The 27,699-nt window shown below is 37.2% G+C and overlaps 2 protein-coding genes across 4 annotated transcripts in view; both read right to left on the bottom strand.

Annotated features, from left to right (window-relative positions):
- LOC311299655 (uncharacterized protein) overlaps positions 1 to 27,699 on the bottom strand; it is a 424,501-nt gene that overhangs the window by 235,801 nt on the left and 161,001 nt on the right. The window lies entirely within an intron of this gene.
- LOC311299880 (uncharacterized protein) lies at positions 38 to 2,913 on the bottom strand. 3 transcript variants are annotated; one of them, XM_084423796.1, is made up of 7 exons: positions 2,840 to 2,913; positions 1,594 to 1,635; positions 1,454 to 1,504; positions 1,005 to 1,125; positions 802 to 954; positions 612 to 704; positions 38 to 189 (listed from the first exon to the last, which is right to left on the bottom strand). In XM_084423796.1, the coding sequence occupies exons 3-7, from the start codon at positions 1,477 to 1,479 to the stop codon at positions 118 to 120; spliced, it is 465 nt and encodes a 154-aa protein (XP_084279922.1). In that variant the 5' UTR covers positions 1,480 to 1,504; positions 1,594 to 1,635; positions 2,840 to 2,913; the 3' UTR covers positions 38 to 117. The 3 variants fall into 3 exon arrangements, with proteins under 3 accessions (XP_084279922.1, XP_084279921.1, XP_084279923.1); XM_084423795.1 differs by lacking the exons at positions 1,454 to 1,504; positions 1,594 to 1,635; positions 2,840 to 2,913 and having other exon boundaries at positions 1,005 to 1,309; XM_084423797.1 differs by lacking the exons at positions 1,454 to 1,504; positions 1,594 to 1,635; positions 2,840 to 2,913 and having other exon boundaries at positions 802 to 897; positions 1,005 to 1,309.

Below are 27,699 nucleotides of genomic sequence, written 5' to 3'. Positions count from 1 at the left end.
AAACTTGAAGGTGTACTTGAGGTTGTCAGGAAAATTAAGATCAAGAGCATAAATGAGATCGAACAGCATGATGAAGGATCACGCAGTCTAGGTCGCTCAAAACCTTAATGCCCTCGATCACAACTCCGATGTCTTCTGTACAATCTCCTTGACTGTGTTTGGGATTTCATTTTCTGCATCCTCAGTGGCCTGGACAAAACACAAAACACTTTGGTTAAGCCCAGGTGAATTTGACCCTTTATATTTTAAAAGTAATCGGCAAATTGCATTGCTACTTTTCACTTTTACTATTACATTGTTGGCTGCTATTTACTTCCATTTTATGGACATAGACATACACATCTGAAAACTTCTACAAATTCTATTGTGTTCAGATGAACAATGAAAGGCATACACATGAAATGAAAAAAGTTATTACCCCTGCAAAATTATTACTATTAAAAATATTATTTTATTAAAATGAATAAAACAAAATATTATTATTCCACTAATACATATTTTATTGTGAAATGAAAATTGAGCATTTAATAATAATCAATCATATCTTCTTTTATAAAACATGAAAGTATTAACAGAATTGTTGTTATATAAAAAAAAAAAAAATCACTTACCACATACTCCTTGAAGAAAGAGTCTGGATCTTCAATCGGGTAGATCATCAGGCCTTTCAGGGTGCACTCTCTCCTGATGTTTATGTTGTCACACTACAGCAGGGGGGAAATCAAGACTGAAATTAGCCAAATGCAGAAAGCTGTACAATAACTAGACAAAACAGAAGACATTGCATGCATTTATACTAACAGAGTCTGTGATCACCAGGGCGTTTTTGATCTTTTGCCCCTTCACTCCTCCTTTGCTCTTGAAGATCTGCATCAGTTTATCTGAAAAGTGGTCCAGCTGTAGGAACATTGATTGCAGTGGCTTCGTAGTGATCTGCATGAACTCTGTGTTCACCTTCAAAATGAAAAAAAAAAAGAACAACACAAAATAACATGTTTACTTACTTCTCTCTGCTGAAAAAGAGCTGGCCATTGATTCTTGAACACCTCTATCATGGGGATTGGCTGACGACAATGGGTTTGAAGTCTATTAATGAATGTGGAATGTGGATTGTGTTTCCGGTATCTGTGGGTGTTAAATGTCCTGTAAATGTTACTTTCAAATGCACATCCTACAAACATACACTGAACTGTTTCATTATGCCTGAGATGTCCATTTATGTGTTGAAAATAATCTTTCTGTTGCTAGCTCCTTGCATGAACACACATGACACTGGAATGTTGTTAATTCTTCTGGCTTTGGAGTTTCCTGTTTAGCATGTATTTTGTACGTGTGATTAAGAAGCTTACTCCATATACTAAACGTGCATGGGCAATCTGTGTATGGACATGGATAGCAAAAACTGCCCCTAAAGCACAGATGAGTCTGCATTAAATGCTGCAGCAACAAATACCTGCTAGCTAGTTTCGATGGACACATTCTTTGCACTGCCACATTCACAATCCTAAAAAGAAGAATAAAAAAGTATTATAAGATACCATATTTAACAAATGACACAAGTAGCCTAAATCAGAATATTTGAATATGACTTACTATAACTAGGAGGTTGCTGTTCACCTGGTCATATTCATAAATCTGTGAAAGAGAAGATGTTGATTAGGAGTGGGAACCAGTACTCATATGAAAATATGCTTTTTGAGGTGAACTAATCCCTTAATATGACACTTTACAATTCTCTCAAGTAATTAAATTGGTTTTAAAATAATTTAAAATGTTTACTTGGTACAATTGTCTACCAGCAATATTTAACCCAGTCGCATGAAAATGCATATCTATAGCATGCTTTGTGTTTCATCCCGCAGTTGATACGCAAAAATGACTTTTTACATGCATAGCCTATTTACGCACTGTAAACCCTTGGGTAGGTTTAGTGGTGTGGGGTCCGTGCATATTATACGCCATCAAAGTGCGTATGTATTATATATAGATAGATAATGTTAGATGCCTATTTTTTTTTTTTTTGAGAAATGAATGGGAGTTCACAGAATACATAGATCGATAATTTCAACAAATATGCGTTTTATAGCGTTAATCAAATAGCGTGTTTAATGCAAAAACAGACGACTATATCGTCCATTCTGTCACATTTTTCAGGTGTTCTGATGTAACGTTAACTTAGGTTAACCCCTGTATGTCACTTGCTCTGATTTACCATGGGCAGCTCAGCTACGATGTTGTAAATAGGTAGTTTACATGATAAAAGTAATCTTAATATTGAGATATACGTTCTACCTTATAGTTAATTATTTAAACAGGCCTTTGAACAAAAACGATGGTTTCGTGTATTTTCCCCCCCACAGCGCTTAATGTCATTATGGTGATTGTGAAACACGGAACACCTCACTTCATGATTTTATGCTGAAATGTCTTATTTTTCATGTTAGGCAGGTCAAATTTGATCAAGAAAAACGCACTGTGGCCAATTCAGCGTGAGTGAGTGACGCAGCTAAAAATAGATTCGGCGCCGAAACAATCGCGGCGATCGCAAGCCTCTAATTCATTTTATGACGGATATATCAATCCAGCTAGCAAGCCAATAAGTTAAGAACCAATTTTGCACAGTTACAGTCAAATTCGGGATCGTTAGACTGGTCTAACACAGAATTTGCACGTTGTGTGAGTAAGTTAAGCTATCGAAGGGACACTTAAAACAATTCACCTCGCATAACTTTCACTGCTGTTGCATGCATATTTCACTCAAAATTAAGATATAAGTTACACATCCTCTTACAGTGAGGTAAATTCTTTGTTACAAATACTCAAACAAGATAATACTTACCAATAACGAATACGACGTTGCAGTCCTTCTTGCGGCGGCAGACGATAAAATGGCGGCCACACTCTGAGCATGTTCTTCTCTAAGCTTGTTTTGCACATGCGCAAATGGCGCGCTCCGAAGCCAAATTAATTTGAGTTAACCAAATTAAATAAAATCTCATAGATGACACTATTTATACATTTTACGTTAGACTTATTAAATATATATACGTATTATTCCTAATTAGATATACTTAAATAAAGTGAACACAATTTAAATGTGTCATATCTAAGAAGGCCTTGAATCATTTTTTTGAGTGCAATTCGTGTATTTCATAAAGATAATTCCTGGGGTTTTTTTTCTGTCTTGCTTGACTAGATGTGTAAAGGACGTCAGTGGACGTGTATTCACAGCCTTGACGTGTAAAGGACGTCAGTGGACGTCTTCACACCTCTTAAAAACTACTTGGGCAATTAAATTAATTTTTGCAGTATTAACCATGCAAGGATTAAGCACAGCTTTTGCATATTTCACAAGGATTCCATGATGGAGGGTCATGATGGACTATAAATGCACGTGTAAAAGACGTCGCCAGGTGACGTCCTCTCACCCGATACTATAGACGTGTAAAGGACGTCAGTGGACGTATTCACAAAACTTATTAAAACTTTAATTTAATAAAAATTTTAATTAATTATTGCAGTATTAACCACGCAAGGATTAAGCACAGCTTTATCACAATTGATTTCATAGAGGGTCATGATGGACTATAAATGCACGTGTAAAAGACGTCGCCATGGTGACGTCCTCTCTCACCCGAAACACAACATGGTATATATTGAACTACACGTAGCTAAAAGTCAAAATAACAATTATACATGCAACCTCAGATAACTGTAGACATGCACACATGTATCTGAATGCATTTTTAGGAAATGTGTGTTACATATTTTTACCGATTTATGCCGTCATACCGCGACTATTTTTGGCCAGGGACACGACGTTGCCGTCGGACCAATGTTTGTCCTTTAAAGGACTTTACAAAAACAAGCAGGTTAGTATGGAAGGCATTTTCTGCCAAATTTAAATAAATAAATTAAATGATTAAAATGAAAATGAAAACCAGATTAACGATTTCATTACAGAAATCTGTACGCAAAATATGTGACAAAATTGAGAATTAAAATTAAAGGATTTCATTTTCACGGTGACAGTGCATCATCCCTGTCAAATTGAAAAATAAAATGCAATTGGTGATTTTACATTTCATTTTCACTACAGTCTCGAGGCAAGACTGCCAATATTAAAATGAAAAGCCAAACGTGAAAACGAAACTACAAATACAGTTTTTACAAAGCTCTTTATTAATGCTCACGCAATAATAGTGACACAATTCAAATTCAAATGTAAATTTTCGTTTTCATTTTAATCCTCTTTTATTTCACAGTTTTCATTTTCGTTTTCATTTTCAAAGACAACCTGCATGCAAATTCTATGTTAATGAGTGGGTGTGGCTTGTAACGGCGCTAGAGGCACGCCTTCTGTAAAGCGAAGTCACCGACGTCCCTGTTGCTGCATGAGTTGAATGTGTGAAACGAAATTATTTAAATGTGATTATATTGTAATCGAGACGACGAGATATGGCGAAATCTGTTAGTGAGCTTTTGCAGGAAGCTGCCGCAGCATTAGTGGAAACAACCAGCCTGACCAGCATACTTCAAACCCTCGGCGCACTGCAGTTCCTAGACCTGAGTCGCGGGCATCTTCAGTTGCCAGAGAAACTGTTCAAAGTATCCGGTATAAGGCCATTATGATGTTAGACTAGATCATAATCGATGAGGTTCATTCATGTATTAGGCTGTTTTGGAAATTCAACTATTTGGGTGTACAAAAGTCTTAGTAACACAATTTCTACAACAATTATAGCCAGACGGCTTACAGTAGGCTAGATATATATTATAGCATTTTCCTTCAGGTCAGTCCTATATTCATAATAAAAAATCCGTTTGAATGTCCGCTGTGATATTTTGTACTTTTAACAGTTAAGGGGTTGTCCGTGCCTATTCATGTCAGTTGCGTCTTTCTTCTCCGTGATCACAAGTTTGAGTCATTTCAAAAGTCTTCTCTACTGACTGACTCACTCATTAAGACAGTCTTTGTCTCCATCTAATGGAGAAATAATGTAAGTTCTCCTGTTGCTTTATGGTCAGGGACTATTTTTTTTTTCCAGCGGAAGGAATTGGCTTTTAGTGATTTTACTTCATGAAAGTTGCATAGATAGGCTACATATTTTTCGGGTTTAATATTTGTATTGTGTGGTAACCGTTTTATAAAAGCAATAAGGTACTCTAGGCTAGTGCTGAAGGGCGTTGACGTTGTTAGGCATGACGCGAATATGAAACATTGGCCGAGGTCCTCGGTTAAAGCTAGTGATCAAGACTTGACTTGACTAACAGTTTCTCTGGCAACTGAAGATGCCCGCGACTCAGTGCGAACTGCAGTGCGCCGAGGGTTTGAAGTATGCTGGTCAGGCTGGTTGTTTCCACTAATGCTGCGGCAGCTTCCTGCAAAAGCTCACCAACAGATTTCGCCATATCTCGTTGTCTCGATTACAATATAATCACATTTAAATAATTTCGTTTCACACATTCAACTCATGCAGCAACAGGGACGTCGGTGACTTCGCTTTACAGAAGGCGTGCCTCTAGCGCCGTTACAAGCCACACCCACTCATTAACATAGAATTTGCATGCAGGTTGTCTTTGAAAATGAAAACGAAAATGAAAACTGTGAAATAAAAGAGGAATTAAAATGAAAACGAAAATTTACATTTGAATTTGAATTGTGTCACTATTATTGAAGAGCTTTGTAAAAACTGTATTTGTAGTTTCTTTTTCACGTTTGGCTTTTCATTTTAATATTGGCTGTCTTGCCTCGAGACTGTAGTGAAAATGAAATGTAAAATCACCAATTGCATTTTATTTTTCAATTTGACAGGGATGATGCACTGTCACCGTGAAAATGAAATCCTTTAATTTTAATTCTCAATTTTGTCACATATTTTGCGTACAGATTTCTGTAATGAAATCGTTAATCTGGTTTTCATTTTCATTTTAATCATTTAATTTATTTATTTAAATTTGGCAGAAAATGCCTTCCATAATGATGCACTGTCACCGTGAAAATGAAATCCTTTAATTTTAATTCTCAATTTTGTCACATATTTTGCGTACAGATTTCTGTAATGAAATCGTTAATCTGGTTTTCATTTTCATTTTAATCATTTAATTTATTTATTTAAATTTGGCAGAAAATGCCTTCCATAGTGTTTGTGCTCCTCATCCAAATGCATGAAACTTGTGCATCATTTCGAAAATGTGCTCTTTTAAATATTTTATTTATTTATTGTAACAAGTATTTGTGTGTTTATTTTTTATTTTAAATGTATTTTTTTAAGTAACATTGAAAACACATTTCAATAAATCAAGTGCAAAATCATATTTCCCTGGCCTCTTTGTTCTTGATCTGGATGCTATTTTTTAATTTCTCATGTTTTTATTATGTTTTTTTTTTTAAGGCTTAAATTAACTTTGGGCCCTAATTATGAATTTATCTAGTATTTTTTTTAAAAGTAGTCTACTTTTTATATTTTCACACAATATGCAGTTAACATGTTTCTAAAATGCTTACATTTTCTTCTCACACAAGCTCACACAATACCAAAATCATGGATCTTTCTTGTCAAACACAGCATGCCAGAAATGAAGACATCATGTTCCAAACCTTAAATATAATATAAAGCCTCTATTTCTGCACAACAGCAGACAACAGCAGCAATATAAAAAATAAATAAAAAAATGAAACAGCTGATAAACATTTTAAAGAAACAGATCACTCTCAGTCTGTTGACTGGAGACATAGTCAGGTGTTGAATTATTCCATTACATGGACACACACAGTAATAACGTGACTCTAAGAATTGGTTTTGTTCAATGTGGATTGAGAGAGGGGGAAAAAAAAACATTTATTTAGTTATTTTTACAATCCCTAGGACACATTTCTCAAACCTTTTACATGAGCACAACATCAGTCTGTGTGAGCTAAACTGGGGATCATTTGTCTTTGCTTTGGCACAAAATGTATTCAATGACTACATCTTTCAAATTACATCACTTCTTTTCTGACTTAAGGCCATTGCACACCGAGTCCGAAATTCGCATCCGAATTTTTCGGACGTTAAAAAATAAATACGACCTCACGTTATGTCAATCACGCTTGCACACTGCCTCCGAAACTTTCGTCCGTAATAAAAATAATCGGATTGGGTTCGATTTTCTGCGTTTTTCGCATCCACAGGCAGCGTTTTGAGAGGATTTTTGACTATTCAGAGCCACCGTACAAGCAAACGACAACATCCAGAATGGCGTCTGACAAGTTGATACACTTGGTCCCTGTCTATGACTTGGTCTCGCAGCACAAAGCACTGTATGATAAACAAAATGCAGATTACAAAAACACTGAATATAAAGACAGATTGTGGCAGGTGATTCTCGATCGTATTAGAAAAGGAACCACTCCTTTCAATTTGATCGAAATTTCGGATCGATTAAGGTGTGATTGAGCAGCCAATTCGAATACGAATGTATTATTTGGTTAAAAAACTAAAGCCCGTAGGCTACAGCTGTTCTGTCTGCCCAGCGCTTGAATTCCGCCGGCCGTGTGTGTGTGTGTGTCTGAACAGTCTCTGTTCAGGATCGATTGGTTCACGGAAATTGGCGGTCTTCTTTTCAATATGTGGCTCCAGTATCGCTAGCAAAGCATCAAACTGTTCCACTGACATTCTGAGGTAAATTTTGAAACGCTCGGGATAATTTCGCAACTCCTTGATAAGGAGGTGAAACTCTCCTTCCTCTCGGCGCAAATCCTCACTGCTTGACGAATCCATTTAAGGTTAGTATTTTTTGCGTTTTTTTCCGCAAAGGTTTAATAAATACGCATCGGACTCAGTGTGCAAGGTTTCTGTGCGTGACGAATTTTAAGGCTGACGAACACGAAAAAACGCATACGAAAATTTCGGACTCAGTGTGCAATGGCCTTAAGTGACAACACTTCTCTAGCTTTTGCCCATGGCAAAAAATCTCATGCGATCGTAATCTGGGCTCGTGCATCAAGAGGATTTAGCTCAAAGGAAGTTTTCGAACGCTGTAGCTACAACAGTGAAGGGGCGAGATTGAAGTTGTCTAGTGTGTATTTTATGCTTAAATTCTGCAAACAGAACAAAGTTGAGTATGACTATTAGACTATTTTCACCCTCTAACAACGCTCACATCTACCATTGTGTTTGGTCACTGATGTCAAGGTTTATGTTCGCAGAGATGTGAAAATACGTCAGACAGTTGTATTTGGAGATAATAATGGTTTACTTGCCGCTGTGTCTTTGGCGTTTTTCCTCTTCTTCTTTCTTTCTCTGTGTTTTGGAAAATCCTGAGGGTATGAGCGCTTCATGATGACATTTTTAAATTTAAATGCCCGCGTAGCGCTGAGTGTGGGAACGACAGTTTCTCTTCCACTGACAGCTAGCGGGGGACCTGATGGGGGGTGCGCGACGGTGAATGTCACTTAAACATTACAGTGATTAGGGCACTCATAGTGTTTGTCGTTGCATAGGGGGAATCCCTCTAGTTTGGGGGTCCCTCTCACGGAGCAGTAATGGAAAGTGATAGCGCTGTCTCACTGTGGTGGTTTGTTTACAGTGGTTGATACTGTTTGATGAGGGCCAGGGCCGGCCCGAGGCATAAGCGAACTAAGCGGCTGCTTGGGGCCCCCTCGCCACCAGGGGGCCCCCAAGCGAGTTTTTTTTTTTTTTTTTTTTTTTTTTACATATTAATTAAATTAAACAAGTGACATAAATTAATGAATGGATTAATAATTCAAGACAAGAAAATTCTGATTTCATGATCAATATACCTGCCTACAACTGCTGCTGTGTCTGCCAGTGTTTGAGTCATGCGCATAACCTCGCGTGCATAGAAAATTCGTGCGCAAAGTCACGGTAATGTTAAGCCATTTCACACAAATTTGATTTGATTTATCCTTTAAATTTAATGATATTCAGAACAGAACAAGAATAAAAAATAACTATAAACAAGCCAAAACGAAATAATTTAAAGCGAAAGTGAAAGCGGATCTCTCTCATTAGAATCAAAATGTTTCAACATTCGCGATGGATTTGGATGGTAAACTATTATTTATTATAGGCTTCTTTGTACTTCACCCACGTTCCAATATCGAGGGAAAAAATCATCCTCTTCACAAGCGCAAAAATGTGCTTGAAATCCAATATCGAGGGAAAAAATCATTCTCTTCACATGCGCAAAAATGTGCTTGGAAACATCACAGTGGAGCGGTGCTTAGGCTACGCAGCGCTGAATGGTACGAATTGTAGGCTACTACTGACTATTTAAAAAGAGCAGTGTAATTTTTATATGTTAGTTTGACTATTTTATTATTATATTTTATTATGACTATAACGAACAGGCTGCGATGTTAAGATTGCAGTGCTGAATGTGTGTGTGTGTGTGTGTGTGTGTGTGTGTGAGGCGCGGACGCGATCGAACAGTGGAAACATAAACACATACTCCGTCATGTTCATATAAGACATCATTCAAACTGCAAAGGGCTGCAAAACGTTGGAGGATATTTTGCAAATAATTTTTTTTTAATATGTTTTTTGACAGTTTGTTTTCAGAAGTTTCAAAGAGTTAGTAAAAGAGTAAAGAAAAAGTTAAAACATTTTTATTTAAGTATCTATTTTTTATTAAGTAGGCTATTTATTTTGTATTAATACATAACCTCATTGTATTAATTTATAATGTAACATTATAGAGTGACATTGTGTCAATAATCGTCAAGCACAGGTGACTCCGCGTGGTGGGAGGGGGCCCCCAAATCAAATTCTGCTTAGGGCCCCCAAAAGGCTCGGGCCGGCACTGATGAGGGCAGATACACAACCTAAACGACCGTGCGGCCATCGGGGGCCCCCTTCAGCTGGGGGCCCTAGGCAGCTGCCTACCTTGCCTACCCCATTGCGACGGCTCTGTCAATTGTACTTTGTAATCATAAATGTCATTTCCACCACATGCTGTCATTTCCACCACAGAGGGCAGTGTGGTGGAAATGACATTTCTGTAGTTTTTTGTGAAAAAAGGGAAGATAGCTTCACTGATAGCTTTGAATTACTACTCAGCATTTCATGCATGCAAAATACTCTTATTTAACTTAAACATTTTTACTTTTTAAAAACACCCTTGAAGGTACAGCATGTTTCTACCACATGCTGTCATTTCCACCACAGAGGGCAGTGTGGTGGAAATGACTGTGGTGGAAATGACATTTCTGTAGTTTTTTGTGAAAAAATGGAAGATAGCTGCACTGATTAGCTTTGAATTAATACTTAGCATTTCATGTATGTAAAATACTCTTATTTAACTTAAAATTTTTAACTTTTTAAAAACACCCTTGAAGGTACAGCATGTTTGGAAATGACGTAGAATAAATATATTAACTGATCAAGCAATATTTACCTTGATTTTTCTTATTTGTTCTTGATGAAAATTTAAAATTGCCTCCATGTCCAACATGTGCTCTGATGTCTCTGAACATTCCCATAGAAACCACCTAAACAATCTTTCACACAAACTTTTTAAAGGGACATTACAGTGTTGTGGTGGAAATGACACCAATACTGTGCGACAGCTATATTTTGTATAAAAAGTAATATTGATGGTGGTCTCACATTAAATACTATAATGTATTTTAATTATTTTACTAGTGCTTAATTTAAGTATTTTAATAGTTACCAGATAAGTCATACTTTTAAACTGTATTTTCATTGTTGAAGTTAAAAAGTCTGGGTGTGCGACAAGGAGAAAACAGTGATTTTGACACCTATAAGGAGGTTGAAAAGTATGAAGAAATCATAATAGAAAGGTAGTAAAAAGTTAAGGAGGTTTTATTGTTAGTTTGAAAAAGAAAGAGGATTTTGTCCAAAATTGTATGTATTTTTAAAAATATGACCAAAGTACATAACAGTGCCCATAGTCTAAGAATCACCCATATATATATATATATATATATATATATATATATATATATATATATATATATATATATAAACAAATCTTATAATCGTTATATTATATGACATCAGAATGAACCGTTACAAAATATATTATTCACTGTTAGCAATATTAATGTCCATTTTAAGGCAATGGCAGCATGATAATAAATTATTTATATGTGAAATAGGCTATACAGTCTTGTATGGTCAAGAGCAGCGGTAGCCTACTCCTCGCTTGGCCCTGGCGTCATCTCTTGTTTTAATAGTTCAATCGTTTAGGAAGGCTCTACCTCCTTTCGTGGACTTATCCTGGGAACTGCTAAAAGTCCAGAGCTTTATGATCTTAAAAAGCGTTGCTACAAAACAGTTGAGCTTAAAATGAGCTTAAAGTATGAGCTTAAAACAGTTGCTACACCTAAAGCCTTATACAAGCTGTCATTTCCGTAATAAGCCTATACCGCCTGCTATTCAATCAGTTGTCAGCTACCGGGTAGTCTTCCGAAATTTAAAAGACATACACCAACAAACCAATACAAAAGAAACGAAACGGAAAGAAAATAATACGGTCAGACCTTGGATTCGAACCCGTCAAGAGCAAAACGACACTGTTACCCGTGCATGCAGACCAATGCCCTATTGAAAGTAGTAAGTTTGCTGGGAAATCTAATGTATTTCGCAGACATGAATGTAAACAGAGGATAAAATCATACCCACATATGATAAAGGAAAAAGGGCGATACACGCGCCTAATGAAGAAATAAAAAATATGACAAGATAAAAGTCCAAACACTAGTCCTAACAACGTTAGAAAAACAGAACCCGATCAGATCGACAATCTACTACATATGTCTTTCCATGTGCTTCATTAGATGGGCTGAACTTTGAAGAAAAGGGAGGGGCTGATTATAATATTAAACAAAACGCCGCTTTTTACGCCGTCTTTGTCAGATAGAAGCGCCGCAAATTACGGCGCATTATGGATGGCCTGCGGCGTCAGAAACGGCGTTGTTGACTGGATCAAAAAAACGCCGTTAATGACGGCGATTTTACTTTTCAAACGCCGTAATTTGCAGCGTTTGTACCACGGAACGCCGTACTTTGCGGCGTCTTTTCGTCTTAAACGCCGTAAACACCGGCGTTATGAGAATTAAAGGCGTTTCGTTAGTGGCGAAATTTGACCCTTTTGGCGTTCCATACACAAGATGAACCAGGCATATTAGAAACACTAAATTGCTAGTAAAAGGGTATCGTCGTCGCCGGATAGCCACAGGTGAGACGGCGTCAGGGGAAAACGGCAGAAAGGGCGTAGTCCGCTGAAATAGATGCTCGCTCAGGTTGAAGGGCTTGTTCAACGGCGAAGCTCAGTAAAACAGTCAGAGACATGAAGGAGCGATATCTGCTATAATGGCGAATTCGGGGCTCTGATATAGGCTAAGGCCACGCCCCCTTGGGGAGCTCTGACGTGTATGATGCTCATTGGTGACATGTCAGAGGCGCCCGCGCCATTGGTTTAAGCAGTTGCTGCAGCACAGCCTATGAGCGAGCCAGACGCTCAATGTGCTAGCTGTGCAGCTGCAAATGCGTTTTACATAAAAGCTTCAGCAAATCGAGGAAAAGGAGTTAATAGAACGAGATATAGTAGATATACCGATTTTATTTAGTAGATCAGAAATTAAGTCAATTATTAAAAAAAATATTCTGAAAATATGGCAGCAATATTGGGATAATGAAATAAAAGGTAGACATATGCATCAAATAGAGCCAATAGTGGGTAAAGGAAGAGTATCAGGTAGGTGTAGGTATGAGGAGAATATGATTACAAGATTAAGATTGGGACATACAAGATTGAATAGTACATTGCATTTAATAGGTAAGAGTCCAACTGGTTTATGTGAGGCATGTGAAGTTAGTGAAACAGTTGAGCATGTAGTAATGCACTGTAGGAGATATAATGTTGAAAGGAAAGAGTTGAAGGAGGAATTAAATAATATAGGAGTTAAGTTCACTATTCAAAATGTATTAAAGTCAGATAGGAGTATAATAAATCTAATGGTAGAATATTTGGGAAATACTGGGTTAAATAAGCGCATTTAAATTAGGTTTTTTTTTTTTTTTTTTTTTTTTTTTCTTCTACCTGTCATGGGGGCTGAGAGTAGACGGAGGAGCTGAACACGCAGCGCCGGATGAAACTCTATGAAGCCTCTGTGCGGGTAAATAGAGGTTATAGTTGTGTCAATGGTCCATTTCCTAGATAGGTGGCGGTAATGCACATATCTGTCTGCGATCCGCCGTAAAAAAGCAAGAAGAAGAAGAAGAAGAAGAAGGAAAAGGAGTTTCCCCACTGCGTATAGCTACGCAATACGAAGTGACCGTTCGAAAGGGAACTATAAACACTATTCCCTGTTTTGACACATGAGTCAGATTTGTTGAACTGTCACTGCAAAACTCTACACACAAATCCCTTCATTTCTCATTGCCTAGACCATGTTGTCATTTAGAAAGTACTAGCATTCAATATTGTTCACTCAAGTCAGCACAGCTTCAGTTCAGTTAGCTAAGAGTCAAAATTTAACACACATCAATCTTCAATAGATAGATAAAAGGGCCCAAATCAGTTTATTGAGTTTTGGAACAATGGATCCAGAAAGACATGAAGGAAGAGATCGAGGAGGGATAAGGAGGAGGAGGAGGAGGAGGAGGAGGAAGGGCAAGGGCAAGGGCAAGAAGACAAGCAGTCTCAGATGAAATTCAAGCCACTCTAGTTGCCCATGTCTTAGTCAATGGTATGACTATGAGGGAGGCTGGGCTACGAGTAAGGCCAAATTTGAGTCGCTTTACCGTCGCCTCGAGAACCTTCAGGGAGGTGTGGTGGCAAGCAAAATTCTATCACTGAATAAGAGACAAACATTTCCAATAGTCTTTGATGAGGTTTATTTTCTTGCAAGAAAAGGTCAGCAGTCGTACAGTCACACAGAGTGGCTACAGAGTGTGACAGTGAAGGGAGGGCATCCTTTCTCCTTTATAGTCTTGACTCCCAGAATGTTATCTTTCTAGGCCAATGATGGTATTTCAACCATATGTGGAACTTTCTTAGACTTGTTCATCATATTGTTTCCTTGAGTGGAGGCCCTCCTGTCACGTAACAACACTCTTTACCATTCCAATACAATTCCATATTAGAATAAGGTTTGTGTGTGCTCTTTTACTGTCATATGATGGTCATTGGTCACACACATCTTACTGTAAGTAAATATAAAAAAATTAGAGGAGAGAGTAAAAAAAAAAAAAAAAGGAAAAAAAAAAAAAAATGTGTGTGTGTGTTGTACTGTGTAGTACATGAATGAATAAAAATGTGCCAATGTATCCATTGGTTGTGTCTTTTCTGTTCATCATGTGAAAAGGTTTGTGAGGGGGGAACCACAAGCAACATAACTTACCAGTTTTGGAAATGTTGTTTTGAATTTATTGCACCAGTGTGTTAGACTATGTTGTAGTGTGTGTGATTTTGAGGGCTTGTGTGTCCTGTGTGAGGGCAAAGTTTGTTTTTCAGCAAGAGTGAATGCTTTTGAGTGTAGAGCTTCATTTTGACCTGAAAATGGGATGTTTGGGGAATTGGGTGAGACATTATGGATTTGTGTTTACTGTTTTGAGAATACGAGGCATAGTTTCAAGAAACGTGTTTAAGCAATCGAGAAAAACTGTAAAAACAGTGTTTGCATTCAACCACATTTTTTGGAGAGTTTGAGAATATATAGAATATCCTTGTAACAGAACCGTTGTAAGCTTAATTTTCATTATAAAATGTAATAAATTAGTATAGGCCTTTAAAAATGTGGAATAGATAAAGAAACCTGTTTCGCAGGGTTAGTTCACCCAAAAATTCAAATTGTCATTACTCACCCTCATGTTGTTCCAAACCTGTAAGACATTCATTCGTCTTTGGAACACAAATTAAGATATTTTTAATGAAATCTGAGAGCTTTTTGTCCATCCATTGACAGCCTATGCAACTACCACTTGTCTTTATTACCTTTCAACAATGGCAAATGTGAATAATTGATACCAAGACTTATAATTAATACAAACACTTATCTAACATTTCTGTCTGAATGTGAATTATTTACACTATTCTTCCTTGTGAATTTTGAGTATTATCTCTAGTGTCTGCACATCTTCAAGTGCACTGCTTACATTTATTATTTGGATCTATTTGCATGCTTATTTCCATTTCCTGGAGTATCTGGTAATGTTAAAATGCAAAACTCTGATCTCGTGTCACAAAACTTTATATCTTGAACATGACGACAAAGCACATAATTATATGCATCTAAGGATTTAAATGCCCGCAGTTGTTCCTTTGTGTATATACACTGGGCTTCTCTATGAGATAAGTGTATCGGGCCATATGATTGCTGGCCACTTAGACATATGTGATCCATTCATGGTCTGAAATAGCGTAGGGATCTGGTAATGTCTCACTGTTACTGAGAGTTCATTTCTTAATATAATCGGCGGAGTCCGCACTACCTAATTCATGCTAGCCTTTTCCTCACTGTCACACACTGTCATGCGTCTCATGTCTAGTACAGTAGGCTATGTTTACAGTATCACATTTCTTTTAAATGTGGCGGTTCGTGACGTATAGCTTTGTCGTAAACATTTAGGATAGAAAGGCTCAAAGCATAAGTTCATAAATTCATAGGGTATGTCAGGTTTTTATGATTCGCAAACTTAGTTGGACAATTTCATTCAGAGACCTGATAACATTACAGCCTACTCCACTAGAGCTAACGTTTTACTGTAGGCCTATGTTATATTAATATGCAAATGAAACACAAACAAACAGATCCAACTCTGAAATTGCAGTTTATTATTGAGTCAACAAGAATTTACAAACAATCTACGTTAATTACAATTTTCTTTTACAGAACTCGGCAAAACAGATAGCGGTTTCCCAGCAAACACATTTACGTTGTGGCAACGTCTCTGGCACGTTGCATTTCTGCTATGGCAACGTCGCTGTCTACGTGCTCGCAACATTGTAACAATGTAGAATTGTAAGACGCGACAGGGCTGTAGCAACGTTGTTGCGCGACATTCAGCAACTGAGAGATGACGTTCTGACAATATTTTTATATGCTGCTATATCCCCCACTTTTTTTTATCGTTTATTGTTTATCTATATTATTATTTAATGGGGCTATCAACACCTGCAAGTGTACACTTTGAAGAGTAAAAATGACAGAAAGTTTCATTAATTCAACTTTATTAAATCTGCATATGGTAATTGCACTTCCAAAAGTAATACATTTGTGGAAAAAAAAAAAAAAAAAAAAAACAATATACAAATGTATTTTAAGTATAATAAATAAAACATAAAAAGCAAAGGCAGATCAGAACATTTAATGAACAAAACCAGGTCTGTATATGGCAGACAGTAGACGAAAGCCGGCCGATAAAGGTCGGTAAATCCAGAGGAGCAAAGAAATTAACGAATGAGATAGCGGAAAAATCAAATGACAAACTAAACAGTGCAAGCGAGGCTACATTAATCGCAATACTCACGTATCCTTGCTCGATGATGAATGAGAACACAATAAGCCCAACAGGTGGTTGGAATTTAAAAGGCTGATTTTCAAGCTTCAGGGCAGTGACGAGTTCATTATGTAGTCCAGTGGTCGTCCAGACACCCTAGGCACAACCTTAAGCAATGGCCATGAACGGTGGTTTAATGTCAACAGTGTGACAACGCTGTAACAACATTCACTAACTTAGTTATAGCAACCTTTTGGCCATGTTGTTAAAACGTTGTTAGAAGGTTGGGTACGTTGCGCCAACGTTCTGTGTTTGCTGGGTTTGCCCCTTGGATGCTCGCGCATCCGGTATTGTTTGTATACAAGAAACCCGTGTATGCTTTGGGACACAATGTAACTAAATAAAAGTAGTTAATTTAGATGTTACAAAAAAAAAAAAAAAAAAAAAAAGACTACTTTTTCCTACAGCGTATTCATGAAATTACTTTCATGATTCATTTTTCAAAGGATTGGGGTTGTATTTCCAAAACACACATTTAAGCAAAGTCTCATGAATCTAATTATTTGCAAATAAATTGAATATAAATTTGTATGAAATATGACTTTAATGTAAATATTATTAGAAATTATCAATCAAGTTGTTTCTCCCAGGGTCCATATTTATTTCACATTCATGAGCAAAATTTATTTATTTGTTTTAGACAAGTCAAACAAACCACGCTACAATTTGGTAAAAATGACAGAAGCCTGCACAACCGTTCATATACGCTACGCAATAAGCAACATCTCAACATGACATATAAAACGTTTTTTTTTTGTTGTTGTTGTTAACAAACAAAATATAGGAGCTATAGACTGCTTTATTTTTTTAATGGGACGTAATATATTGTTTGTGCATTTTACCCATGTGTTTGCATGATAAACCCTTGGTTTGACTTTTACCAGTTTGATCAATGATGGTCTATCGAATATGTGCTCTACGGTTGATAAGAAAAATAACATTGAATAAAATGTTTGTTGTGTTATGGAAAAAGCGTGAAAATAACATCACCCCTTCTGTAAATGTGAAGGTATTCATTGGAGAGTAAAAAAAAAAAAAAAAAAGACAGGACATGCTGGCGCTGGTTTTTGCACTCATGTATATCACAGTGATGTGGATGGGTGGGGTAGCACAGTGATAAAGTCTCATACAAAAACTTGAATAAAACCATTACATTTTTATAACAGATATGGAGAGCCAAATCCATGTAAATGGCTCTGTTACGTCCCTCAGCTCTGGTGTTTGTTACACATGTGTATGAGTGCAGTGTCTCTTCCCCTTTTCTTAATTACAGATGAGCCACACCTGAGCGAAGCCTACTTGCGCTATAAAAGGCTTCTCGGTCCGCTCCTGAGCGCGCACACAGAGACTGGGAACAGAATCGAGGCACAGGTGTGCTTTCTGTCTTTTTAGTGATTGCCGTCTAGCCGGCAGTAGAAAGCGTTCCGCTTTTGTGGTTGTTTTTTTATTGTTAACCAAGCTATTATTTGATACCCATTCTGTTAAATAAACATACCCCTAATTTTGATACGAGCTGATCTGTGTGCGTCTCTCCTTTATGTTAAGGGTGGTGTCCGACTGCCCAGGCTCCATTTTACATTTTCTGCCTATTCGGTAGGTCCTTCACTCTTGAAAGAAACCTTTTCTATTTGACTCTCTTCTATTTTATTTATTTATTTTTTATTCATAATTTATAAATATAATATGTAACGAAAAACAAATCCCTCAATAATACAACATTATTGTAGGATGTCTGCATGCAGTCAGGATTTTAAATGTATTATATATTTTTCTCTTTTGTTGTGAGAATGGTGGATTTTTCTGTTAATGAGATGTATGCTATTATACTTTTTAGAGGATAATATTAAAGGGGTCATGAACTGGATTGTTTTATTATTTTATAATGTTGCCTGGGGTGCCCTTATAATGTTAGTATGATTTTTACATAAAAAATTGTCATAATTTATAAATAAAAGCCATTTTTCCAAGCCTGATTTCTGCCTCAGATTTGAACGCTCCGTTTTAAGGGGCGTGTCTGCTGTGAGACTGCAGTGCAAACGCCCACTGCTGTGATTGGCTGACATGCTTGCAATGAAATAGCTAGTATTACATGAACTCTCTCGAAAACTTTTACTACGTTTTTACTATTACAGCTATCGAGATTAACAAATCGTGAAAAGTATCGTTTAAATCATTATATTTAAATCTATTCCATCACATGAAAGGTTGCAGCATGATGAGCACTGAGCAGATGACAGACAGTCTGTTGATCGCGTGAATAAAGATCTTATCATTGCAAGGCAATTTTTGCACTCTCACAAATGCTTACACCAAATCACAATGCAAACACGATGTGATTTGGTGTAAGCATTTGTGAGAGTGCAAAAATTGCGTTGCAATGATAAGATCTTTATTCACGCGATCAACAGACTGTCTGTCTGTCTGTCTGTCTGTCAGACTGTCTGTCTGATTCACGCGATCAACAGACAATGCTTCGTTGTGTAGTGTAACAGTGTCATTATTTCATCACGAGTTTGGTAAGTGTCCAGATAAGCTCTCGCGGCTCGCGCTGTGCTGTTTGATTGACAGCTTGGGCGAAAGGGATCGTTCTTTGATCGCTTTCTGTAGGCTATATAATTTAATAACAGTTTAAAAAAATATTATTTTCATAATACTACGAGAAATTATGTGAAGTTGATCGTTAGTCACTGATGCATAAACAGTATTGAACGATTTTAAGAGAAATATCTGACCTTGAATAATTACACCGAAATCACTGATCGCAGATCAGGCATTAGAATACACATGGTTACTTACATGTTGCTGGCAGATCCGTGTCGGGAAATTGTGATTGACTGATTTAATAAAGTTTAACCATGCTGGAATCCGAAGGAAGCTTGACTGTCTTCTTCCACAAACAGGCACTGCACAATATTTAGTCAACAGCATGTTTATTGCTTGTAAGAAGCTCGATCCGGTAGCAATTATCATGTCGTCCTATGTTATTTAGCATGTTTGGGCGAATCGGTGGACGGGGCTAAACAGGCCGTGTTGAAGTAGGCGTTGATCTTCTTTTGTGGAGGCGGTGTTTTATCCTCTTTGACGTCATAGTTCCCCACTTTGAAAAACGAGTCGTTTGCTGAGCCTGATGTCTATAAAAGCTTTTATTGGACTAACAAGGTAGTTTTCAGTTCTGAAACTTACAGGATATTATTATAGTATGATGATCTCTTATATGTCAAAAGCTCAAGGAAACTTTGATTTCTCAGTTCATCACCCCTTTAAGCTGGTTCAGATCATACTTATCTGACCGCTACCATTGTGTCTATTTAAATGGAGAAAAATCTATCATAACTCCAGTATGGAGTGCCGCAGGGATCTGTGTTAGGCCCTCTGTTATTCTCAGCTGCCACTTGGAAATATTATAAGGAAACATGGAATTAGTTTCCATTGTTATGCTGATGACACTCAAATATATATTTCATCACGGCCAGATGAAAACGCTAAATTATCCAAATTGACAGAGTGTGTTAAAGATATAAAAGATTGGATGACGCGTAATTTTCTTTTATTAAATCCAGACAAAACAGAGGTACTAATCATCGGTTCAAAAAACCGCCCACAAAACCTCTCGCAATACAACTTTAATATAGTAGAATGTCACTTTATCCTCTACAGTAAAAGACCTGGGTGTTATACTATTGCAACCTGTCTTTTGAAAATCATATTTCATATGTTACAAAAACCGCCTTTTTCCACCTTAGAAACATTGCTAAGCTACGTAATATGCTATCAGTTTCTGATGCAGAAAAGTTAGTTCATGCATTCATGACCTCGAGAATAGATTACTGTAATGCTTTATTAGCCGGTTGTCCTGCATCCTCAATTAACAAGCTACAGTTAGTCCAGAATGCCGCCGCTAGAGTTCTTACTAGATCAAGAAAATATGATCATATAACACCTATTTTATCATCACTGCATTGGTTACCTATAAAGTTCCGTATTAATTACAAGGTATATTGCTACTGACTTATAAAGCCCTAAACGGCTTAGCTCCAGTCTATTTAACGGATCTTCTATCGCCCTATAATCCATCGCGCTCTTTAAGATCACTTAATTCAAGGCTTTTGGTCATACCTAGGATATCCAGAACCACCAAAGGAGGGAGAGCATTTTCACATTTAGCTCCAAAACTCTGGAATAGCCTTCCTGATACTGTTCGTTGCTCAGACTCGCTCTCCCAGTTTAAAACTAGATTAAAGTCGCATCTCTTCAGCCAGGCATTCATATAATATTTTTAATCTTACAGTTCAAATTACAATCCGGCCTCGATCTAGTTAATAAACGCCAGAGGAGAACTGGCCCCCGACTGAGCCTGGGTTCACCTAAGTTTTTTATTTTTTTTTCTCCATTGGGTCACCTGATGGAGTTTTAGGACACCATTAGGTCACTTGATGGAGTTTTTCGGTTCCTTGCCACTGTTGCCTTTGGCTTGCTCAGTTGGGGATATTATGGGGATATTTAATTTGATTTTATCAATCAATAAATTCCACTAGAAACAAACCTTGTTGTATTATTTTAATTTAATACTGTGAAGCTGCTTTGATACAATCTGTATTGTGAAAAGCGCTATACAAATATACTTGACTTGACTTGAATATTATTATTATTATTTTTATTGACAAATACTAGATTATATGTTTTATTATGAACTTTATAGCATGAAAAACAAAGTTTCAAACATTAAAAGAGTGTGCGTCGACTTTTTGTGACTGGTCAGAACTCCTGTTATGATATAGATTTTTTTGGTGCACTCTTGTCATAAATTCATCTATTACTGTTCCTACATAATTTGTAACCAAAAAAATCAGTGCTAAATTATCTATTAGGGAGTCTTAGACCTTTCCAACGATATATAGTTTGTCATGATTGGCTTAGGATTTATTTGTAATATAGTGAAGTAAACTTAGGCGTCCGGTAGCGGGACGGTGACAGTATGTTATTACTAGCCTATACTAAAATTGGGTTCGCTTTCTAATTTCAGGGTCATCATGTTTTGGATAGTAGCCTACTAGCTAGATAGCCTAATTTATGACCCACACCGACAATTGAGAACCATATGAAAAGCGAGACAAGTGTTCACTGCATCCATTTATTCTGAACAAAAGGTAAAATAATAAATGTTAGGTAAGTTATTTTGACCACATAAACATTGCCGCCTCGTTTTTTTTTTTTTTTTTTTTTTTTTTTTTTTTTTTTTGTCAGTAACTCAAAGGCACCAGTCACTGTGGCTACTTCGACTACTGGTGGAAAGGAACTAACGTCACCGTTTCCTCAGGTAAGATATTGCTGATATTTTCTGATAATTTATTTTAATTTATTTTTGAAGATCAGTTAAGTAGTCTTGTCACAAAAAAAAATGCAGAACTTTTTAAAAAATTTCCTTGGTTAACAATAGAAAAGACGCGTCGGTAACCTTAACATCCCACTGCGCATAGACCCGTCGAAACGACGTATTTTCTACGTCGTTTTTGCATGTCCAATTTTGCTCCCCTTGAAGGTGCAGACTGTGACGCCAGATGACGTCTTTTTCCGACGTCTTCCGCACGTCTAATGTTGACGTCCGTCCACAAAAGTTCGTTTGTGGGAAGAAGGAAGGAGACGGGGTCGGCTTGCTGTGGATCGTGTGTTTTATTAGATACTGTGCGTCTTTTCCAAACAATAATCGCGCTCAAACAAAACAGCGGCTTTTTCTCATGAGACCACACACACACACACACACACACACACACACACACACACACACCTTATTCTTGCTTTCCCTGGGACTCGAACTCATGATCTTAGCGTTACAAGCGCCAACGCTCTACTGTTTGAGCTACAGTATCACACCTTTGAGCGCGTCTCCAGTTATCACCTGATGCTGAGACGATCAAATAGAGGTTTTGGAAAATGATCTTAAATAAATATAAATAATCTGTATTCATATATATTAATCATGTTGATAATAACAATGTTGATATTTGTAAATAAAATAAAAAATATTCATGTCAATTTCCTGCACCTGTCTTAGACGTCCACATGGCGTCACAGTCTGCACCTTCAGGGAACCAAAATCTGACTTCCAAACATGACGTAGAAAAGACCTCATTTGGAGGTAACTTTGCAAACCTAGATCATGTCAGTTTCCTGCACCTGTCTTAGACATCCACATAACATCCAGAAAATTACCTATTCCGGCGTTCAAATATTGAACATTATATTGACGTCCAGGTGGGGTCATGGTTAGATGTCCAAATAGCAGACCTAGATTGCACGTTGCATAAAGGTCAAAAATTGGTCTTGGACCGACTGACGCAATATAGACATGATCTGCCTGTCCAATAGACGTCTGATGTTTAGTGGGATATTATAACGCGTAAAACTCTCAGATCAGATAGAAAGGGCGAACTATTAAATCGAGTTGCTTTGAAAACGTCAGCCTAGAGTATAGCCAATGTAAATGTATTATATTGTAATTATATGAACCTTCCCGCTGTGACGGAGCCTGACTGCTGGGGAAAGGGAAGCGGTGAACATCAGGCAGCCTAAGTTAGATTTTGGTTTAGGTAGCCTATGCTATAACCGAAATAAACAACAAAAAATGAAAGTTTTATATATATATATATATATAGGCTATATGAAGAGTTCAGATGCAAAAGCCTCTAAGTGCCATCTGAAATTTTCTTCTAGAATGATCATTTTTATCAAGCTCGAAGTTCAGTGATTTCACTTAAATGACAATAGGTAATCTTCATTGCCATTTAAGTGAAATTACTGAACTTAAATATACGAGCTTGATAAAAATGATCATTCTAGAAGAAAATTTCAGATGGCATTTAGAGGCTTTTGCATCTGAACTATTCATATACACGATAAATGTGTGCGCAGGTAATGCGTTTTGACATCAAAGCAACATTTCAATGGCTATTTACTGCGATTAGAACAGTTTAAGTCAGTGCATTGGTCTAAAGTAATTAGCTAGAAACGCAAATATTTACATTCATTATGAATAATTAAATTCCAAATAATTTGATTTGTGTATTCAAATAATACAAGAAATAGTCTACAGTTCGTTCAACAGACTGCATTTTTATACTGTACAATAATATTGTGTAAATGGGCTTTCGCCTATATAGGCTACTGGGGAAGCGGCAAAATAAACAGTTAGATTTTATGATTAATTGCAAGGACATTTGTATCGTAAAATAAGACAAAATTTCACATGCGTGTTTTATTATTTCTTTATTTTTTTATTAGTAGTAGCTAAATCTTTAATGAAGTAGAGTTTTCTATTGCAGCTGACATACTAAATTGTTACATTTGGATTTATTCTGATTTAGCCTACTCTGAGATTATTTTCCCAAGTAGGCCTAGATTAAGCGAATAGGCATGTTCCCGCAAATCTGCGTCAGATTAGTGACGGACTAAAATCCAGTTTTGAGTGCAGCAGCATAGGGCACACCAACTGCGATTTAAGAGTTCCTGCTAATATTTGGCACTAAGGCTACTGGTTCTGTAAAGACAAAAAGGGAATTTCCGTTTAGGACATCAAACTGCTGCTTGACCAACCTAAATAGAGTCGTACCTCTGTTTAAGGTAGGCTAATGCTACTAGTGTACATGGGAAACCAAGCATTACCAAACTAAGTTAGGCTACTATCAGATAATTAAGTTGGCTTGAGAAAGCCAACTTACTGAAATCCTATTTAAACTTATTATTAAGTTGGCTTGAGAGAGCCAACATATTGAAATCCTATTTAAACTTATTAAGTTGGCTTGAGAGAGCCAACATATTGAAATCCTATTTAAACTTATTATTATTAAGTTGGCTTGAGAGAGCCAACATATTGAAATCCTATTTAAACTTATTATTAAGTTGGCTTGAGAGAGCCAACATATTGAAATCCTATTTAAACTTATTATTAAGTTGGCTTGAGAGAGCCAACATATTGAAATCCTATTTAAACTTATTATTAAGTTGGCTTGAGAGAGCCAACATATTGAAATCCTATTTAAACTTATTATTATTAAGTTGGCTTGAGAGAGCCAACATATTGAAATCCTATTTAAACTTATTATTAAGTTGGCTTGAGAGAGCCAACTTACTGAAATCCTATTTAAACTTATTATTATTATTATTATTATTATTCTTCTGTTAAAAACTGTTGACTCAAACTCGTCCTAGAGCTTTAACTCTACATACTCCAAACTCGGCTCACACACTCAAACTGATCTGAAGTTAGTTGCTTTATCTTTTCAGACTGATCGGACTTACGGTTTTCCTACAAATGACGATCAAAACTCGGAAAAACTCCCATTGACTTAACATTGGGCATTCTAAAAAAATTCAAACTCACCAACCGACAAAAATTTAAATCTAAATCCCTTGAAAACTAATTCAAACTGCCATTCTATATATATTAGCCAATGAAACTCATTTAAACTAATAAACTCTAATCTCATACACTTATAAACTAATTAACTTAAATTTAATAACTAATTAACTAATAAACTCATGAATTCATAGACTTATGAACTCTTAAACTCATAAATTAATACATTCTGAACTCTAAACTCATTTAAACTTATAAACTCTAAACTCAAAAACTTGTACACTTATAAACTCTAAACTCATAAACTCTGAGTGTGTGTGTGTGTGTGTGTCTGAGTGAGTGTGTGAGCGAGGTAGTCTGTGTGAGTGTGTGTGTGTGTGTGTGTGTGTGTGTGTGTGTGTGTGTGTGTGTGTGTGTGTGTGTGTTTGTTTGTTTGTATCTATCTAACTTATTTATATATCTATCATAAACTTCAAACTACTTTAAACTACTTTAAACTTCAAACCAATTTAAACTTCTTAAGTTTAAAGCTCCCAGCTCCCAAGCAACTCCATAGCAACCAAACTTGAGTACCCTAGCAACCGTTTTGCAAGACCTATATCTCTGTATCAGAACATCGTATAGAGATGAGGTTTGGCTCTTTTGACTCATGCTAGCAAACAGCACTTCCAACATGCTACATATGCTAGCAGTGAATAGCTACATGCTAATAGCGATTAGTTAAGTGTTAAATCATGCCAAGATCATGCTAAGAACTCTATAAAAACTCCATAGTAACCATCTGTGATAACTACCAACCACCTAGTAACACCATATCAACCGCCCTGAATACCATAGCAACCCCCCAGAACACCCTAGCAACCGCCTAGCAACCACCCAAAAGACCCTAGCAACCACCCAGAACACCGTAGCAACCACCCAAAAGACCCTAGCAACCACCCAAAAGACCCTAGCAACCGCCTAGCAACCACCCAAAAGACCCTAGCAACCACCCAGAACACCGTAGCAACCACCCAAAAGACCCTAGCAACCACCCAAAAGACCCTAGCAACCGCCTAGCAACCACCCAAAAGACCCTAGCAACCACCCAGAATACCCTAGCAACCACCCAAAACAGCCTAGCAACCACCCAGAACACCCTGGCCACCACCTAGCAACCACCCAGAATACCTTAGCAACGCCTAGCAACACCATAGCAACCACCCATAACACCCTAGCAACTGCCTAGCAACCACCCAGAACACCCTAGCAACCACCCAAAATACCCTAGCAACCGCCTAGCAACCACCCAAAACCGCCTAGCAACCACCCAAAACACCCTAGCAACGCCTAGCAACACCATAGCAACCACCCATAACACCCTAGCAACTGCCTAGCAACCACCCAGAACACCCTAGCAACCACCCAAAATACCCTAGCAACCGCCTAGCAACCACCCAAAACCGCCTAGCAACCACCCAAAACACCCTAGCAACCGCCTAGCAACCACCCAAAATACCCTAGCAACCACCCAAAAGACCCTAGCAACCACCCAAAATATCCTAGCAACCACCCAGAACACCCTAGCAACCGCCTAGCAACCACACAAAAGACCCTGGCAACCGCCTAGCAACCACCCAAAACACCCTAGCAACCACCCAAAATACCCTAGCAACCGCCTAGCAACCACCCAGAATACCTTAGCAACCGCCTAGCAACACCATAGCGACCACCCATAACATCCTAACAACCGCCTAGCAAAAAACTTTCCGGTCCAAACTTTCTCAAGCCAACTTAAAGTTTGTCTCGACGAACTTTCGCATCTAGTTATTATTATTCTTCTTACCAAAAAATTACACTCAATCTCCTCCTAGAGCTTTAACTCTACATACTCCAAACTCGGCTCAGACCTTCAAACTGTTCTGACTCGAGTTGCTTTATCTTTTCAGACTGATCGGACTTACGGTTTTCCTACAAATGACGATCAAAACTCGGAAAAACTCCCATTGACTTAACATTGGGCATTCTAAAAAAATTCAAACTCACCAACCGACAAAAATTTAAATCTAAATCCCTTGAAAACTAATTCAAACTGCCATTCTATATATATTAGCCAATGAAACTCATTTAAACTAATAAACTCTAATCTCATACACTTATAAACTAATTAACTTAAATTTAATAACTAATTAACTAATAAACTCATGAATTCATAGACTTATGAACTCTTAAACTCATAAATTAATAAATTCTGAACTCTAAACTCATTTAAACTTATAAACTCTAAACTCAAAAACTTGTACACTTATAAACTCTAAACTCATAAACTCTGAGTGTGTGTGTGTGTGTGTGTGTGTGTCTGAGTGAGTGTGTGAGCGAGGTAGTCTGTGTGAGTGTGTGTGTGTGTGTGTGTGTGTGTGTGTTTGTTTGTTTGTATCTATCTAACTTATTTATATATCTATCATAAACTTCAAACTACTTTAAACTACTTTAAACTTCAAACCAATTTAAACTTCTTAAGTTTAAAGCTCCCAGCTCCCAAGCAACTCCATAGCAACCAAACTTGAGTACCCTAGCAACCGTTTTGCAAGACCTATATCTCTGTATCAGAACATCGTATAGAGATGAGGTTTGGCTCTTTTGACTCATGCTAGCAAACAGCACTTCCAACATGCTACATATGCTAGCAGTGAATAGCTACATGCTAATAGCGATTAGTTAAGTGTTAAATCATGCCAAGATCATGCTAAGAACTCTATAAAAACTCCATAGTAACCATCTGTGATAACTACCAACCACCTAGTAACACCATATCAACCGCCCTGAATACCATAG

The sequence above is a fragment of the Rutilus rutilus genome, assembly GCF_951802725.1.
Source record: "Rutilus rutilus genome assembly, chromosome: 1".
Classification (NCBI taxonomy): Eukaryota; Metazoa; Chordata; class Actinopteri; order Cypriniformes; family Leuciscidae; genus Rutilus; species Rutilus rutilus.
The sequence above is the reverse complement of the archived record's forward strand: the minus strand, read 5'-3'. Positions and strand labels throughout refer to the sequence as shown.

Coding starts and splice junctions, on each gene's coding strand:
- LOC311299880 (XM_084423795.1), bottom strand. CDS start 1,181: ATGTTTGTAGGATGTGCATTTGAAAGTAACATTTACAGGACATTTAAC. Junction 955..1,004: donor CTCTTTTTCAGCAGAGAGAA/GTAAGTAAACAT, acceptor TTCATTTTGAAG/GTGAACACAGAGTTCATGCA. Junction 190..611: donor CTTTCTTCAAGGAGTATGTG/GTAAGTGATTTT, acceptor TGTTTTGTCCAG/GCCACTGAGGATGCAGAAAA.